This window comes from Felis catus, chromosome F2 (assembly GCF_018350175.1).
Source record: "Felis catus isolate Fca126 chromosome F2, F.catus_Fca126_mat1.0, whole genome shotgun sequence".
Taxonomy (NCBI): domain Eukaryota; kingdom Metazoa; phylum Chordata; class Mammalia; order Carnivora; family Felidae; genus Felis; species Felis catus.
Genome location: NC_058385.1, coordinates 19,901,713 through 19,920,298, shown reverse-complemented (window position 1 = coordinate 19,920,298; position 18,586 = coordinate 19,901,713). Strand labels below are relative to the sequence as shown.

At 44.2% G+C, this 18,586-nt stretch overlaps 1 protein-coding gene across 5 annotated transcripts in view; it reads right to left on the bottom strand.

The window, feature by feature from the left end:
- SULF1 (sulfatase 1) overlaps positions 1-18,586 on the bottom strand; it is a 175,767-nt gene that overhangs the window by 20,873 nt on the left and 136,308 nt on the right. For all 5 annotated transcript variants that reach the window (XM_019822760.2, XM_011291362.3, XM_019822762.2 and 2 more), the window contains 6 exons: positions 7,112-7,322; positions 4,236-4,482; positions 2,334-2,430; positions 1,769-1,863; positions 1,385-1,450; positions 124-296 (listed from right to left, as the gene is read on the bottom strand). In XM_019822760.2, coding sequence (XP_019678319.1) covers positions 124-296; positions 1,385-1,450; positions 1,769-1,863; positions 2,334-2,430; positions 4,236-4,482; positions 7,112-7,322 — 889 coding nt within the window. The remainder of the gene's footprint in view (positions 1-123; positions 297-1,384; positions 1,451-1,768; positions 1,864-2,333; positions 2,431-4,235; positions 4,483-7,111; positions 7,323-18,586) is intronic.

Below are 18,586 nucleotides of genomic sequence, written 5' to 3'. Positions count from 1 at the left end.
TTCCACTGTGCAAAGACGTCAGGTCTGTCTGCTATATACCTTAAAACTTATACAGCGCTACTCCATAAAACGGGGAGAAAGATTTCTAAAAAACCCTCAAAAACCAAACCACTCAAAACTTACGGTTCCAGAACGGGGCCGTCTGCCAGTGGTTGTTGTCATGCGTGAAGCAGGTGAGGCCCGGGAGGCTGCATTCCTCCCCCTTCCTCTGCCGTTTCTTCTCCTTCCTCTCCTTCTTCCTCCTACGGTTCTCCTTGAAAAGCTGCAGTTTGCTGTCTACCTCCTGAGCAGCTTCCCTATCCCAACAGAAGGGATCTGTTAATGATCGGAGAGCACTTTCCCAATGGAAACTACTATCTTCGCTCTGTATCTCACACAAACAGGCAGACACACAATAATAAGATGACTTTTATTTTTCACAGAGGGCCTCCTCAAACTCTATTCGGCAAGAACGAAGGCATACTCATTAAGTGACAGCTTGCTTAGAATGTTACGGAGCCTTGGGGCGCCTGGGTGGCTCAGTCAGTTGGGCATCTGTCTTCAGCTCAGGTCCTGACCTCGTGAGTTTGAGCCCAGCATCGGGCTCTCGGCCGTCAGCACGGAACTGGCTTCGTTCGGATCCTTTGTCTCCCTTCTCTCTGCCCCTCCCCCACCTCTCAAAAATAAACATTAAAAAAAATTGTAAAAAAAAAAGTAAAAAGAATTTGATTGAGCCTTAAAGGATCAACGTTTTCTTCCTTATGTACATGTAAACACTGGTGGAAGTACGTGTCAACGTGAATGCGTGGATCCTGCCACACCCTGTGGACAAATGGCTTCACTTCCTGGGGACTCAGTATTTATCAGCCATAACGTCAATGGATAGTTGGATTAGATGCCTTGGCAAGAATTTCCTTTGGTTAGTATTTTGTTATTTTCTATAAAAGGCTCAACTTCTAATATCCTAAATCCCCTTCATATGCCAATTATATTATTATTTTAAAAATACGTGTATTTCTTCCAACTTTCAGAACTCAGCACAATTGCAGACTACCCTATGGAATACACCAACCTAAGCAAGACGGTCCCCATTTCCCAATCACTGTCCACAGAAAACAGAGCATGGAATAAAATCCAGTTACCTTCCCAACATTGGCAGACAACACATAGAGAATTAGAACAAACTCCTCATAGCTCCTCCTCAAAGGATTCCAAAAACATTGCCATGCTCTCTCGGCAAGGTGTGGGCTTTGTTTCCAGCTTCTGGGACTGGGTGCCCTCTTGGCTGAATCTGCTTTTATGAAGCAGCACCACTTGGAACAAGGGGGGTCCCTGCTGTGTTTCAGAAGTGCCCAGTGGACCGTCCTCCACTCCCAGCAAATGTGGAAAACAGAGAGTCACTTACTTAAATGGGTGGAGATGACTCTTCACCTTCTCTTGCTTTTTCACACCTTTCTCTTTATTATAATAGCTACGGGCAAGAAGATTGAAAAGTGAGTCTTAGTTCCATATTCGATCAGACAGTTCATTTTAGAAACAGAAGGCAGAATAGAAGGAAAGCTGTTACTTTGTCGTAACTATTTAGCTCAAAGGGACCTTTTAACCTTGGGCTGAGGTTTAGGACGGATCTCATTTGACCTGAACAGGTTAGGTCATTACAGTACATGGTAACAAATTCAGTTTGTTACGCCTTCTGTTGGCATAAGAGAGAAACAAGCCTGCTGCTTATCACTGTAGCTTGCGGAAACACGAGTTTAGAAAAAAGACCGTGGGATGGTTACACGCTCACCTCTGTTTACTACAGGCACATTCCTCGGGTTTTCTCCTCTTTAGGTGCCCCCTCACTTCTCTCAAATTCTTAATTTTATCTTGCAAAGCTTCAATCTGGAAGACACGTACTTGAACAGTTACCTTTTAAGGCAAGGATTTTCTATGCTGCCTACCTCTCTTTTACTTTCTGTGTTCCATCATCCTAGCTATTCATCTGAGATGATAATTAACTTGGAAACCCACTGGGCACGGAATACGCCTACCTCGATATTCCTACTGATGTGCTGTAGGTAAACATTAACAGATGTCTCAACTTAGCAACTGAATCATTTCCTCGCAGAGATTTCAGTCTGCGTTGGGCCAGTCCCCGCTATGATTTTTACACTCTATTTTGTTTTCAGGCAGGACCATCCCTCTATCACTGGGGAGAGATAAATACCCTGCTATTCTATTTTTCACATAATTGTAATTATAAAAAAAAAAAAGATGAAGTGGACACTCAGTGAGCCCCACCGGTCACAGCCGGGCTGGCGAGCCGAGCTCACATTTGGAATACACCTTCCAATCACATAGCCGTGGCTAACCTCTTTATCAATGTATGCCTTGTGGTCCTTCCAGGCTCTGGCTGATTGATACAGTTCTCTCTCACAATGGATTGTATCATTCGGAAGAATAAAGCACCTGCAGAAACAAACCCAAAACAATAGAAATAGGTTTATATGCTAATATTAAAATAAACATTAGAAATAGCAAAGGGAATATAATTATCTTCTCAACTCTTAATTTGGATGCAAGCAGTTGTTTGGAGCTGAGCCATAGACCAGGATGCGTGGCAATGTCTCCTGACCCACATTTACCGGTGTGGGTAAATGATGGTGACAGAGACAGACCGTTACTAAGATCACCTTTCACAGCAATATTCAATATCCGTGTCTCCAAGAACAGATAACCACCGGAAAACTCCAATTTCGAAAGCCTCATCAAATGCCACAGGAAAAATGGAAGCTTGCACAGTTATGATGGAAGAGGAAGTAAGTTGTCTGATTAAAGAAATGCAGAGTGAGAAGGGGGTTATTTATCCCATTCATTTTGTTACAGACAGGCTGCCTGAAGCACCCCATTAAGTCTGAAGTGAAGAGGGGCACCTGGGTGGCTCATCGGCTAAGCATCCGACTCCTGGTCACGATCTCACAGTTTGTGGGTTTGAGCCCTGCGTCTTCGGGCTTTGCTCTGACAGCGTGGAGCCTGTTTGGGATTTTCTGTCTCCCTCTCTCTCTGCCTCCCCCCTCCACCTCTCAAAAATAAATAAATAAACATTTTTAAAAAGTTTGAAGCAAAGAAACAGCCTTAGGGATAGAGAGGAATCGGGATTAGGGGTCAGTCGAACCCTGGTCTAAATCTCTTAGTGTGTAACTATAACAACTATAGTTGACCCTGGAAGAACACGCATTAGAACTACACAGGCTCACTTACGTACAGATTTTTTTTTTTTTTTTTTTGGATAAACACAGTACAGTACTGTAAACATCGTCTCTTCCTTGTGATTTTCTTAAAAACATTCTCTTCTCTAACTTACTTTATTGTAAGAATACCGTATATGATACATATAAAATATGTGTTCATCAGCTGTTTATATTATCACTAACACTTCTGGTCAGCAGTAGGCCATTAGTAGTTAAGTTTCTGGGGAGTCAAAAGTTATACGTGGATTTTCAACTGTGTGTACGGGGTGGGGGAGGGTCTGTGTCCCCAACCCCCACCGTGTTCAAGGTCAACTGTACGGGCACCGGAAGACCAGACCCAAAGATAAAGATCCTGACAGAGCTCATGACTGCATGCCTCCCCAAAGTGATATAATGAGAGAGAGAAAAAAAGACCCTGCTAATACATTCAGAAAGAAATTTTTTCTCTATCAAGACATGACCTGGATCTTGGAAGGAAATGGAGAACCAAGGTGGTCCATTAGAGCTGTGAGATTATCAGCTCCCTTCCCTGTTTCCACGGCTCCCGAGGCCCTCCGTGCTCTCTGGGTTCTGCACGGGTTCGTGAGGTGTTCCTGCGTCTTACGACCGTTCTCCAGGCCCCACGGCCCTCCCGTGGGCTGGGTTTCGTTCCTGAGGCTGTGAGCGCACCACTGTTCTGAGCCTCAGTAACGGTGCAGCACCCAGAGCCTCTACCAGTGCCAGTAATGGCTTCCATCTGTTACCCAGACTCCCACAAAGGTAACCGTTCAAGGGCAGAACTCCATGCCTGCTAAGTTAAGATGTGACAGAACCACTCTGGCTGATCAGCCTTAATGCGAAACCGAGCCCAAAGCATGTGTCCAAATGCACGACTGTTTGGACTCCCCGTGGCTTCTTTAAACCCTGGTTGTTATACAGGCCAGCCTCCAGACCCAAGTGGTATCACTTTCCGTAAAGAAGGAAGACACTGATAAGATAAGGTGACAACTGTGAACTCAGCCCTCGAGAACTGAGCCTTCCTACTTGTGGGTCACTCGGACGGTGGTGGGCAAGCCCAGGGCATTGCCTCTGTCTGCCAGCATCGTGTCCCCGTCGCCCGCAGCCTGGTGGCCTCCAGGCCCCCGGGGGCCTTCATCATGGCGCTTGGCGATGTTTCTTGGTCTCAGCACTTGCAGCTCTTCTTCTTCCAGGTTTATGTCATATATTTCGCCTTCAAATTCGACGGACAAGGAACGTGTTTGCCGAGTGTGGACAAATCTGGGCTTGTACTCTGGAAATAAGGGAAGATGTGTTAATACGGACATCCAGGTGTAGTTGAGGAGGGGGGAGAACCACCACCTGGCTCAGGCGGCATGCTGGGAAGGGGCAGGCAGTATGTACTGCACCGTTGAGGGGCAGCGGGGTGCTGTGGGCAGCCCCCTGGAATCCACGTCTGGAGCCGTGGGCTCTCGTCCGGCTCTGGCACTGCCCGGCAGTGCGGTGGAGGGCACGTGCCTCTGAGCCTCGGCCCTTCATCCCTCCAGGCAGGGGGGAGGTCTGGGCCCCTTCTAAGCTCCTTTCCACTTACGGCAGGCTGTGAACTTGCACGCTGCGTTTTCAACGCGAACTGCTAAGGCAGTTTGTTTGGATAAAACTATACTCCCAATTACGGTATTAATAATGATACTGTCATTTATCGAGCTTTTGCTATGTATCACCCACCTGATACTTATCTCTAACCCACAATCTTGGAAGGCCTGTATTATTATAATACATCCTTACATTAAGAAAACATATTAGATTGTCCGAACAGGCTCGTAGATCTGGTGCTACGCTTCTCCAGGAGGGAACACTGAAGCTCTGAATGCTCCCTCGCAAGTGCGAGGTCACGTAGCCCACAGCTGTGGGAACCAGGACTCTAGTCTCCCAGGTTCTAAAGGCTACAGTCCTCCCACCACATTGGGCTGCTTGTGCCAAAGGGTAAATGCTCTCGACACCTTATATCTGTGCAAATGACAGAGGGATGCTCTAAGAAAGATTAAGTGTTGCAAATGTTTTTATCAGCCAGCTGACTAGTGATACCTGGCAGATGGCGGGCAAGGCCAGGAGAGGCCAGCGTGTTTTCTGGTCACTGTAACCCACTGCTCGTGGCGTGTTAGACAAGAGCTTTCGCCAGCAAACCTTTGCCCCTCCTTACGAGATGCACTTGGGATCTGAGGGCGCCTACTCACGTGGCCCTTCTCTCTCCAGCCTGATGCTAAAATAGGAAGAAGGGGGGGGGGCACACAGGCTGCAGAGTCAGAATAGTGCTCGCCACAGGGTCTCGCTGTGATGGCAGTTTCCAGAGGAGGAAACGCCTCTGTAACAATCAGCAGGCCACTGAGGGTGGTCAGGAACACCTCCTGTCCTCGAATACGTGAGCTTCCATGTGGTTTGAAAGGGTGGCCCCAGACGACTCCAGTTTGTGCTCAATGAGAACAACAGCAGGGTTTACGGTCACTGCTGTGGAGTGACATTGAGCCTCCTGGGAGAGAGGAGGCTGTCCCTACCTCCTAGCCCAACACTGGCAATCAGCTTCCGTTAAGGGAGGCTGTGGGGAATCTTTGTCATCTGTCGGCTTTCCATTTGATATCTTTGTGTGAACTATTAAACCTGGCATTTTCTCTCAGGGAGGAAAAAAAAAATCTCCCAAATCAATCATTCTCAGCCTTTGGGTTCCTTTAAGAATTTATTGAAAGTTATACTCAGAAAGTTATTGAAAGTTTTACACAGAAGTCCATCTGTGGACTCCAGGATAAAAAAGCCAATGCTGGGGCGCCTGGGTGGCTCAGTTGGTTAAGCGTCCGACTTCAGTTCAGGTATGATCTCGGGGTTTGTGAGGTCGAGCCCGGCGTCGGGCTCTGTGCTGACAGCTCGGAGCCTGGAGCCTGCTTCAGATTCTGTGTCTCCTCCTCTCTCTGCCCTTCCCCGGCTCATGGTCTGTCTCTCTGTCTCTCAATAATAAATAAATGTTAAAAAAAAAAAAAAGCCGGTGCTAAGAGCGTCTATTGTTCTAGTGATTGATTTGATTTCCTAATTTACAATATGGGGGACACAGGCCTGGCTCAGTCAGTAGAGCATGCGACTCTTGATCTTGGGGTTGTGGGTTCAAGCTCCACATTGGGCGTACAGCCTACTTAAAAAAAAACTATCTAATTTACAACACGGAATTGAACTTGATGTATCTTACTGATTTCCAAACCCGTATAGAAAAAATTGCCACAGATGAGTCACTTCTCACATTCAGCCACTAGATGGCACTAGACCCTCATTCTTTTACAGAAGGTGCCCAACTGGGTTTTCACATCTGTACAATCATAGGAATCTTATAGAGCTGCCTGATAGGGTTTTTATAAAGAAGATGGCAAGCAGTGCTTTTCATACTGAATTTGACTGTTTGACCATCCCAGCCAACAAGAGGAATTAAACAAAAACTGTCCTAAAACAGATGTGCCTAAAAAAACGCATGTATGCTTTTCTTGCTAGTTAAATGCATAAGCAATGAAACCTTGACTTTTTATTTTCTCCTTGTTTTTTAAAGTAGCTCAAAGCAGACTAATCAGGATATTAGCATTAATGTAAAATACACCTGACTTAAACTCTACCCTCCGCCCCTAGCCCCACCTTTTACCCTGTATAGCTCTTTCCTGTGCGGGTTACGTTTTGTCTGGTGTGTTTACTGAATATATTTTCGTTCTATGCTTAAGTTAAAGTGTGCACATACCAAATTAGCTCTCGTATTTGGAACAGGACCATTATTTGCTTTCGCCCCAACGCCATGCATTGATAATATCTAAAACGTGGAAGGAGCGACCTTTTCTCTCTAATGTCCACTTGCAAAGCCTTGGCCTGCCACTGAGACGTCACTGCGTGTTGCTTACTCGGAGTCCCCTGGTTTCTCAGGAACTGCCTTTGGCTCTTCCTCTGGCTTCTGCCGGGGCGATAGCCAGGCTCTCCGCAGCTGCACTCCTTGTCGTGGAAGCCGCGAGAGTAGAGGTTCCGCGTGCTCTGCCGCACGGTGAGCAGGTCACTGGATCCTTTACACTTGTGAATTCGGAGCTTGCCAGACGTGTCCTCAATGCACTGCCACTTCTGCAAAAGCCAACGTGAGAGCGGTTTACCCCTCCTGCTCCAGGTGCTTCGTATCACGGGCCGCTGCATCGGGTTCCGGAAGCCCGGGCAACCCCGATAAGCAGAGCCAACGAAGGAAGGCAAGCTTTTAACTGCCCCTGCAACGAGCCTACCCCCGGTTCTCTCGGTTATTTCTCTCACGGGAGGCAAAGACAGATGACACCGGAATCATTGGAAATCAGAACCACCTCAGCGACACTAGAGCCCAAAATTGATACATAAATGCTCAGGATCCAGACTAAACAGTCTTGAGTGAGACACGTAAAAAGCCCTGAATTCACCCAGCCACAGAGCACAGCTGTCACGGCTGTTTTCACCAGACCCCTCTTCCTCTGGAAAAACAAACCTGGCTGCTTTGTTCTCAAGCCCCTGAATTTCTGACTCGGGCCGGGGAAGAGTGGCACGTGAGGAGCCGGAGAGGAGTTTAATGGGAGTCTGCTGCAGCGCGGGCCAGCTCTCACAGGGTCGGGACGTTAGCAAACGTGTCAGGGGTTCTCTGGGCCTCTTCTTACCCTCCTCCGGACCCCGCAACCCTGAAGAGACAACGCGCACCTTCCCAAGAGACAGGCACGGGGGGGGGGGGTTGGCACCGGGTTTTCTCCTTTGAGCCTTCTATCAAGCCTGCCGCAGACACGGCAGGCTTACTTCTAGATCAATGGGACGCGGCACTGGGTCTCCCTGTCCCTCCCACCTGCTGCCCAGGCTTCTTGAACTTCAGTCTGCCTGAAGTAATAGCACTTTTCCTCCGGGCATTTCATGGGATCCTCCGTATGTTACCTAAAGGCCTAATAACCTTCCTTTTACTTTCTCTTTGCCCCTGGCCTCCTCTCTAAAATGGTAATTTGGGAAGTATGCTGACCTTGGTCTGAAGTTGACCACAGTTGTGACAACACGCTGTCATGCAGTGTTATCAAACTTTTGTCTTTTTTTCCCTTCCATCTATGAGTATCCCCTGTGTACAATTATTGACACTTTTCTCTAAATGGACACATTTCTAAGCAGTGGCCAAAGCAACAGCCCCTGTAAAATTATGTATTTGGTGTGCCAGTTACATATTTCAAATACATATTAAAATAAATAAAAAATTATTAAATAAAAGATGCTCTTTCCTGAGCCACATATAATGATCTCACCATACCCCCCTTGTGTAACTGTAACCATACTTTGGATTGCATTTTAATTTCAAGGTGATCTGATGCAAGGTAAAATTTAGTCAAGGGTCCCAGATGGCTTGGCCAGCAGACAAAGGATGCTCGTGTACAAAATAGAGTGCGACCCACTGAGATACCACCTCACACCGGTCAGAGTGGCTAAAATGAACAAATTAGGAAACAACAGGTGTTGGCGAGGATGTGGAGAAACGGGAACCCTCTTGCACTGTTGGTGGGGATGCAAACCGGGGCAGCCGCTCTGGAAAACAGTGTGGAGGTTCCTCAAAAAATTAAGAATAGATCTACCCTATGACCCAGCAATAGCACTGCTAGGAATTTACCCAAGGGATACAGGAGTGCTGATGCATAGGAGCACACGTACCCCAATGTTTATAGCAGCACTTTCAACAATAGCCAAATGATGGAAAGAGCCTAAGTGTCCATCAACTGATGAATGGATAAAGAAGATGTGGTTTATATATACAAAGGAGTACTACGTGGCAATGAGAAAGAATGAGATCCTGTCATTTGCAGCAACATGGATGGAACTGGAGGGTAGTATGCTAAGTGAAATAAGTCAGTCAGAGAAGGACAGATATCGTATGTTTTCAGTCATATGTGGATCTTGAGAAACTTAACAGAAGACCATGGGGGAGGGGAAGGGGAAAAAATAGTTACAAAGAGAGAGGGAGGGAGGCAAACCATAGGAGACTCTTAAATACAGAGAACAAACTGAGGGGGTCGGGGGGGTGGGGGAGAGGGGAAAGCGAGTGATGGACATTGAGGAGGGCACTTGTTGGGATGAGCACTGGGTGTTGTATGTAAGTGATGAACCACGGGAATCTACTCCAAAAACCAAGAGCACACTTTACACCCTGTATGTTAGCCAATTTAACAAGAAATTATATTACAAACAGAAAACAAAACAAACAAACAAAAACCCTACCCCAAAAACCAAATGGAGTGTGACCATTCACAATGGACCAAGGTACAGAGTCATGCTTTGTTTTTTCTTAATGGAGCCATGTGCCCTCAATAAGCGTTGAATTATCGGTGCTGCCTTTGCACTTCTACCCCGATAGTCCCCAAATCCCGGGGCCATAGGGCTTGTTCTGTGATTTTGCTTTAGCCCCCATACACTCTTGGTGCTACAGAATTCGGTGATTTCAAGCCACGTCAGGTTACAGTCTTCTTTTGCGGCTTGACCAGCATATCCTGAATGTCCATCATCTCCATCCAGAGAAGCAGGCTCAAGGGACAGGGCAACTCTATTTGCAAAGCCATGAAAAGGTGACACAAACAAGCACAGTCAAGGACTAACTAAGTTAGAGATAATTTAACTGAAGAAAAAAAGTGAAGTCAACTTGATCAGGCACACAGGACTTATGTCAGGTCAGTGGTTCTCACACATGGCTGGGCTTTGGGAGTTTCAAAAGCTCCCCTGGTGATTCTAATGTGCAGTTGGGGTTAAGAACAACCGCTTTCAATTTGCGACTGGTTCTTGGACCTCTTTGCAGCTGGAATCCCTGGCAGGGGCAAAAGAGATCTAAGTAGCTTGGATGGAGGAGTCTTTGGGAAGGATAGATGCATTTTTGGGCGTGGATATGAAAAGGAAGCTGTGTCTAGAAATGCACTGATGCAATCAGGTCAGAAAATGAGTCTAGTTGAACAGAGGTACACTTCCAGCTTGTCTACACTGGCAGGACTATGCGTTCTCTGTAAGAGTAATCAGTTTTCCTTATTTTCTCTCCATAGGTAGTTGACAAGTGATAGAACTTCGTCTTTGCAAATGCTTAGCGGAAAGCTGTGTGTGCCTGTTCTGCCATTCAAGGTGGAGACCAGTGATTTTCAAGCCTGGGTGTGTGGCACTTCCAGACACTTCCAGTGAGCTTGAGGAGGTGTCGTGAAGTTCTTGAGAAAAGTTCTCAGAAACAGATATACAATTCCCTTAAGGAATAACGATATGCCCTGTGGAGTTTTTGCTGGTGAGAAGTGTCAGCGAAATCAATGATAACCTTTTATAGCTCCAGAAAGTTTGGTGATCAGTGCTACTAGAGTGTCAGTCTAGATCTGTGTTTGTCCTAAATGCAAATGGTTTCAGACTTATCCGTCTATCTGGGTAGCCTCTAACTCAAGCATTCAAAAACTAAGAGTTTACTACTTAATTCCAAGGGTAACAGAAGAAGAGGCCAGTGTTCTACAGCCTAGCAGAAGCTTAAGAAATACTCTGTTTTCTCCCAGACAGGAAAACATGGTTGTCTTTATTCTTGTCTGGTCTTGTGTCTTTTGTGGTTCGAATTTATACCAATTTTGGTACACATACTAATTTTTAAAACACGTCACTGCGGCGAAAACCTTCCTTAGTTTTGTAACCATAACGCACTAAAAAAAAAATTCCGCCTTTTTCTTGGCCTTGAAGAGCTGAGTGTACAGAACAGAAAGTGTAGGCAGAATTTTTAGTGATTTGGTCTATTTGGAATCTAACCGGCATTTTCCCATTAGCCAAATTCCTTGCTAATGTCCCATGGATCAGAGGTGAAGGGAAGGGGTGTTTCTTTCCTGAGACATGAATTTAACCAAACCTGAGGTCTGGTACCATCCTGGGCACTGGTGACATATCACACAAATCAAATATGCACACATATATGTATGCATATATGCATATATGTATGTATGTATGCATATATGCATATATGTATGTATGTATGCATATATGCATATATGTATGTATGCTTCTGTACAGACATGCACACACGTACCCACATATACTAAAGGTATACATCCACCTACACACATTCTTGTATAAAACAAGGGCCACAGTGAAAAATGCCAACGCTTTTCTATACCATGAACCCTTTGAACAAGCCATAGACCCTATCAGATGGAGTAATTAGCTAGAGGCTTTCAAACTCTTCTTAGTGGCAAGCCTACTAGCAATTTTAATGAAATGTAATTACCACATATTTGCCACAGTCATTTTAGTGTTCGATATCATGATAATTTTTACAGCTGAGCAATAAATCCTTGAATAACTGCCACCACCGTGGTCATCATAGAGAGTTTATAGAGGGAGGCGAGGGAAGAGAACTTTCAGAGAATTGCTCTGAAACTCACACCACCAGTCACTTAAACGCTCAAAACAACGAGGAGACGGTTTCGCAGTGCAGAAGAGCTTCCGGAATCAGAAGGAAGCACGAACTCAGGGAGGCATCTGCTAACGGGACACGGAGTCAGCCTCAGAAACGAGCTTTGTGAAAGACCCACCCGTGCAGACATACAGACATCAAACTGTCTCCCTTTTGTCTACTCTCTTGAAGTTTATCAGTAAATCAGTTAACTGCCAAAGCCGATGGTCTCCACCTTCCCTGACCACTCACCCCTTCTGTAAATTCCTTTGCCACTTTGTCGGACCTCGTTTCAACATTTCTCTTGCCTCTCTGGCTCCGTCTGTGCCAATCATTTAACATACATTCATCGCACAACTAGTTCTGCAGACGTTCTGCTGATGAGGGGCTAGATAAAACCATGTAAATAATTTTGTAGGTTATTCTGATTTCATTTTACCCTTTCCAGCCACACTGGAATTTGGAATTAAAGGCAGGGACCATGTCTCATACTCCTGAGTTATTCCCTGAAGTTAGCTCAGCATCAAATCACTTTGTTTAGTAATTATGTCTTAGTATATTTTGACTGATTATATATACTTATATATAAATAACACATAATGAAGAGAAGACTGGCTATTTGGCGTAAGGATTCAGGTGTGGGGCAGCTAGTTTGGTGGAATCAAATCTAATGAGAAATATGCTAACATGCCATTCAAACAATTCCCTTCAACACGGTCTTTGTCATCATCATTGTCATCATTAGGGAACTCTTACTTGCTGCCGGGTACTTGTCTAGAACACTTTATATATAAATTATCCACTTAATCGTTACGACAACCTAAAGCGCTACCATAATTCGTTCACTGGACTAGGATTCTGTAGTAGTGAAGATCACCTATATTCCACCTGGGACTTGGGAATGGCATTTTGTACCCATATTGATGTGACGCAGTGGCAAAAGTCTGGACTTTCAGGCCAGAAACGTCTGGATTTGAATATCAGCGTTATCACATTGCTTATGTGTCCTTGAGCAAGTCAGCTACACACTGTAAGCTCCATGAACATTAGAACTCACTCACGCGCAGCGAGAACTCAGTACATGGTAGGCACTCAACAAAGGCAGTTGGTGTTGTTGTTACTATTATTATTAGTTCCCAACCCACCCCCGCCTCCGCCACGTAAGTTTATTACTTAAAGAATTTGGTCTTAGGCAAACTGAATGGAAGGGAGACATTTTCAATGGAGATAAGTATTGGGTTAGGGATGGGGAGACCTCGATTTTAATTTTCTTTCGCTGATAACTCTATGGCCGTGAGCAAATTGCAGAATCTCTTTGTTCTTCCAGATTCCACATCTGGCAAAATAATACTTGCTCCTCCTGGCCTCAAGGATATGTCATGAGAATAAATTGTTTTTGGAGTTCTCAAAAAAAGATGCGCCATATAAATCCAGAGCAATACTATTATAATTGACCTTTAACAATGGTTAGCCAATCCTTGGGCAAGTTCATGTTTCCTGCTTGTAAATTATATATAATACAGTAATTATTATTTAGTGGGGAGACTGTGGCTTTGAATCGCACAGATCTTGGTTTGAACTCAGACTTGTCACACTTCCAGCTGGGTGACTTTGGTCAAGTTACTTTCCCATCTGAGCTTTCGTCTCCTTATATTTAAAATGAGCCTGAGATCTCTACTATAGTATAATTTTCAGGTATAAAATGTTTTGCGTAAATGCCTAGCGTAATATGAGATGAAGACAGAACTCTGCTTACTTCCTTTTCCTGATGTAACTACTAGATAATCATGATACTTTCTACATTTCCAACGGCATATATTTCTCAGACTGGTCAAGAATGTTCTATATTCTTATTTATGCCCATTTATGCCCATTTTCATGAGTAAGAAATAAAAATTTTGGCTACAACTTTTTCGAAGGTACACTGCAATGAAAAGTTCACACACATACACACGCACACAAACACACACACACACGGATTAGTTCCCCATTATTATATGTCTTATTATGTGGATTTGGTCATAATGCAGGTCAAATCGTGTTCTCTGAAATGTAACAACCATACAGTAATTTTCAGATAACCTGATTATCCTTTAGGCCAGTACCAACATTATGAAAAACAGTTACCTGCATGTGGACGTGTGTTTAGAATTTTTGTCTCAACACCGGGAATATAAAAACACCATATAAACATGCTTGTTGAAGTTATCACTTAGCTGAAGCCACTGTCGATTTTCTCACAAATATGAACTAGAGTTACTCGTGCTGAGGAGTTTCCTCCTGTTTTCTTTGAGATGGGCTGAGAGGGGGTGAAGGAGGGAAAGTGGAAAGGAAAGAGAGGCAGAAGAAGTTTCCTCCTTTAGATTCTAATCTGGATGATCGTTTGCTGAAGTCCGTAATGATATGTTGGAGGAAATATCGTTCTTGCAGTTTGGGGAAAGTAAAGTTGGTAAACTGACCTTGGCCAACAAGTGATAGCTAGTATTTATTGAGTGCTTGTTATGTGCCAGGTACCGGTTCAAATGCTTACTACACTTAACTCATATAATCTTTATGGTAACCTCCCCATATAATCTTTACTAGTATTATGTCCGTTTTCGAGATGAAGAAACTAAGGCAGAGTTAGGTTAAGTGACAAAGCAAGCGTGGAGTCAGATGCAATCCCAGTTGAGTAGGACCCTAGCGAAAAAAGAATGGTTTGGGCAGAACGTGAGGCTTCTGGCGAGGCTCAACTGAGGAAATGGCGTTGGGGAAGGCAGACGAGAATGTTATGTTTAAGAGACAGGGAGGAGGGGCTCCTGGCCAGAGCGAGGCCGCGTTAGGGAGCAGTGGGGAACAAGAGCATACATTAAATTGGGTGTGGACACGTTAGGTGGGTTATAAGTAAAATGTCCTTATGTTTGTCTTTTTCTGACTTGTTTGGAACATCATTAAATATGGTTTGACATTTAAGCCTGTGGTTTGTATTTTGAAAACTGCACCAAAGCCAAACCATCTAGCACACAATTCAGACACGTCCTTCAGTGCAGGTTGAAGAGGGGAGGTGGCCAGGTTTAGAGGCTGGGCCGTCCATAACGAGCCCTGAGCACACAAATGTTCAGCCAGAGGGTGGCACTGGGGCTTGGTCCCTCTGGCCTGTCCCTCTGGAATCAGGAGCGCCAGGGGGAAGTGTCTATGAGCTGAGATTTTAACCAGGGCTCAGTGAGTTTCTGGAAACAGGCTGTCAGTTTCTGGCAAACGAACCAGATCTTACTGGTAAATGCCTTTTATTCCTGCTCTGCAGCTGGTCACAGAGGGTCGAGGGCTCTATGGCCAGAGGGATAATTTTGGGGATGAGAACACAGATCCTGGAGTTAAACCAGTACATTCAACCAGCTACAGTCTGATTTCTCAAACAGTATCAGCTTGCTTGATCTGGGGTTCTTTCATAATTTTAAACAAATCTTTGATTTCATACTGATACAATAGTAGAGAGGCAAACAAAATTGCAAAGTCACTGGAGTTTAACAACTCACAAAGGATATGAAATGTGCTTTATCAAAAAAAAAAAAAAAGAAAAGAAAGCTGTTTTTTTCCAAATGACAGAATCTATGATGCGCAGTTCAAAATTGAATGCCCAGGGATTTTCTCTTTTATGTAACTCCTATTTAAGGAGTCAATCACTGTACCTAGAAGAAGCAAAAACCAGTAACGCTTACCTGACGTGAGTGATTCTCAACCCTGGCTATTCATAGGAATCACCCAGGCGCTTGAAAAAAAATCACTGATGTCTGGGTCTCATCCCCAGAAGGTCTGTTTTACTTCGTCTGGAGTGAAGCTTGAACTTCAGCTTTTGTAAAGCTGCCTAAGTGATTCTAGTATGCAGTCCTGCTTGGGAACCACTTCCCTAGATGCTGTGAGTGGGTCCCAAACCCGCGGCTTCAGCCAGGCAAGTGCCACATACAATTTCAAGAGAAGATCTACTCTGTTACATTTTTGTAGAGGCAGCATGCTCTGGGGAAGAAAGGATTGAACGTGAAGTACAGAGTCACAGGTCTGACTTCGGGTTTGTAGCTGAAGTTTTCCGGACCTAAATTTCCTTATTAGGAAAAGGATCTCATTCAACTGGAAGATTTCTAAGACTCTTTCCAACTTTCATGTTCTCAGACTCTAGACCTCTGGTTCTTAACTTTGTTAACAAATACAGATGCCTTGGCATCACCTCTAGACATGTTAATCTGATTGGTCTAGGGGGAGGCTATAAGTCGATATTTTCAAAAGCTGCCCAGGTGATTCTAGGGTGCAGGTAGAATTGAGCATCACTGATGTGTGGTCTTTGTTGAGCCAAAGTCTTTTCAGATAGAAGTTGAGATTTGCACGTGTGTGTGTGTGTGTGTGTGTGTGCAGTGTATCATACGTAAATCTGTACATAATGTGCTTGGGGGTGTAATGCTAGCTGAGAGGGTGGTGGGGATTCATACTCAGTCTCATATTAATTCAGGAACACAGAAGAAATGCAAACACATATGTCCACACTGCCTTAATTAGTCCCTGCTGGTTGCTCTGTTCACAAAGTGAAGAAGTATTGCCAAATGTCTGGGATTCCAGCCCATTTTAATTCTCTGTTGGCTTCATAGGAATGAAAACAGCAGGTAAGATGGCCTGGAACAGTAATAGCACCCAATATTCACACATTGCCTTATAGTTCATCTAGGACTTTACATATATGATATCACTGGATTCTTACAAGCCTGAGATTAATTTTCCTCACTTTAGGGATAGACAACCTGAGACTCTTAAGAATCTTGTCCCCAAACACACATCTAAAAAGTAGTGGATGCCAATATTCTAACCCAAACTTTTTGATGTCATATTTCTCTTTCTTTCATTTACCTGCTTCATGCATTCACATTGACTCTGACAAACAATCCTCAGGTGACCAGGCATGGGGGTGTAGTGGGACAGGGGAAATTCGTGCTCTCTTTGTGGGGGAAAAGTGAAGAGAATGGGGCCGACAGCATGGGTTTTTCCTTTATATCCCGTACAGAATCAAACCAAAGAGAAGACTGTGTTGTCTTTTGAATGCAGGCAGTTAACCTTGGTCAGAGAAAAAGACGCAGGGCACAGGCCAGGAGTGAAATCGATGTCAAGAGAAGAGATTCCTAGCAAGTTAGCTCTGGCCTCAACTGATGCCTTGATCCAGATCAATACAATCTCATTATTCTGGACTTTTTCTTCCCTTTTTATCGTCACTGATATTGTAACTAAAAAGAAAATCTTCAAAGTAGCCAGATAGAAAAAGCAAAAGGCCAAAATATAAAGATTCTGTAGAACACAGTAGAGCAACTGGGCTTGACCCACAGATTCGAGAACTGTCTGGAAGAGGCTTGAGATTTTCCAGAAGTTCTCAGATTCTTAAGCCATTGTGTGAGCGTCACCTATAGAAAGAAATCATCATCTGGGGTATAGCGTAATTCTCCATTCTCATAATTCAGGCACTTCTGAAAGAAATTGTTGCTAACATTTTCATATATTCATGTGATATCATCTAAATTCAGACTGATGCACATAGAAATCAAGCAGCAGAGGAAAATCCCAGGGAACTAGATATTTAAGCATTTAGTGGGGGCAAAACAAGTTTAGAAAAATGTGAAAAAGCAAAGTGAAGTTTTTAACATAGTTAGCATTCAGCACAAGAGAGGAGAGCTCGTGCCAAAGTGCCATAATCCAGTTATACTACATTTGCCCTTTAGGACATGTATTAAAATTTCAGGGCAAGCCATATGGTGAGGTTTGCAAAATTGTGTACTGAAAAGGTAGGCAGCGTACCTTATTCTCAGTCGGCTATCATGCTTGCGGCTTAGAGGGCTAAAATAGTAACAAAAATCACCAATTTGCATGAGATATATTTGACACTGAACATTTCCAACTCCTCAATACAGGTAAATTAGTCTATTGAGGCTGGCTCATAAAAATCATTTCAGAGCTACAAAACAATTCTGAGGTTTTAATCATAATAATACTTAGAGCTTCCTTAAGAAGGATTTGAAGACATCAAATGAAACTATAATGAATAAGTCTAAGCTTCTCCGCTAAACACTTGAAAATAAAGACTTACTGGAGTACCCTGAAGGCCTGGTTTCATCCCTTCCTTCAACAACCTCCCCCCACCGCCCCATCTTTTTCTATTTCCGGGGGATCCCTGAGCACAAAAAGGCATGAGGAAATGCAGAATGTATGAGGACCAAGTTGTTTATTGTGAATGTCTGTTCGATAAGCTAGATGCCATATCACATGTACAAATGTATGATGCCTTACATTTATGAGGCCATTTCAATAACGGGACTATCAGTTTCATACGCCTGATACCTTGAACTGGTATTGGCTAGCTGTATGGATATCTAGAGGTCAGATAAGTTGAAAAGAAAAAAAAGACTCACCAAAGGTTTGAACTTCTCTCTGCCTAGTTCATGTAACTTACCTTGGAAGGCAGCAAGCGGCCGCTGCTTTTGAATCCTACACCTCATTTGGATCCCGGCTCTGCACTCACCGGCTGCCCGTTTGTAAATGGGGACAACGATGCCTCCCTCACCGGATGAATATGAGGATTAAACTGAGCTAATACATAGAAAATTCCATATACAGTGCTTTACATAAGACACATGAGTAATAAATATTAGTTTTCACTTTCCTTCCATTTTGTTCTAAGTTGCAATGACTTAGGCAGAAATTCAGTTCCTCTCTCATGATGACACAACACCTCTTTTAGGTAGCATTGGTGTTGATCAAGAGTGTTTAAAATAGTTTGTGTGAAGGGCGCCCGGGTGGGCTCAGGAGGTTAAGCCTCCTAGTGTTGATTTCGGCTCAGGTCATGATCTCACAGTTTGTGAGATCGAGCCTTGCATCAGGCTTTGCACTGCGTGGAGCCTGCTTGGGATTGTCTCTCTCTCTCTCTCTCTCTCTCTCTCTC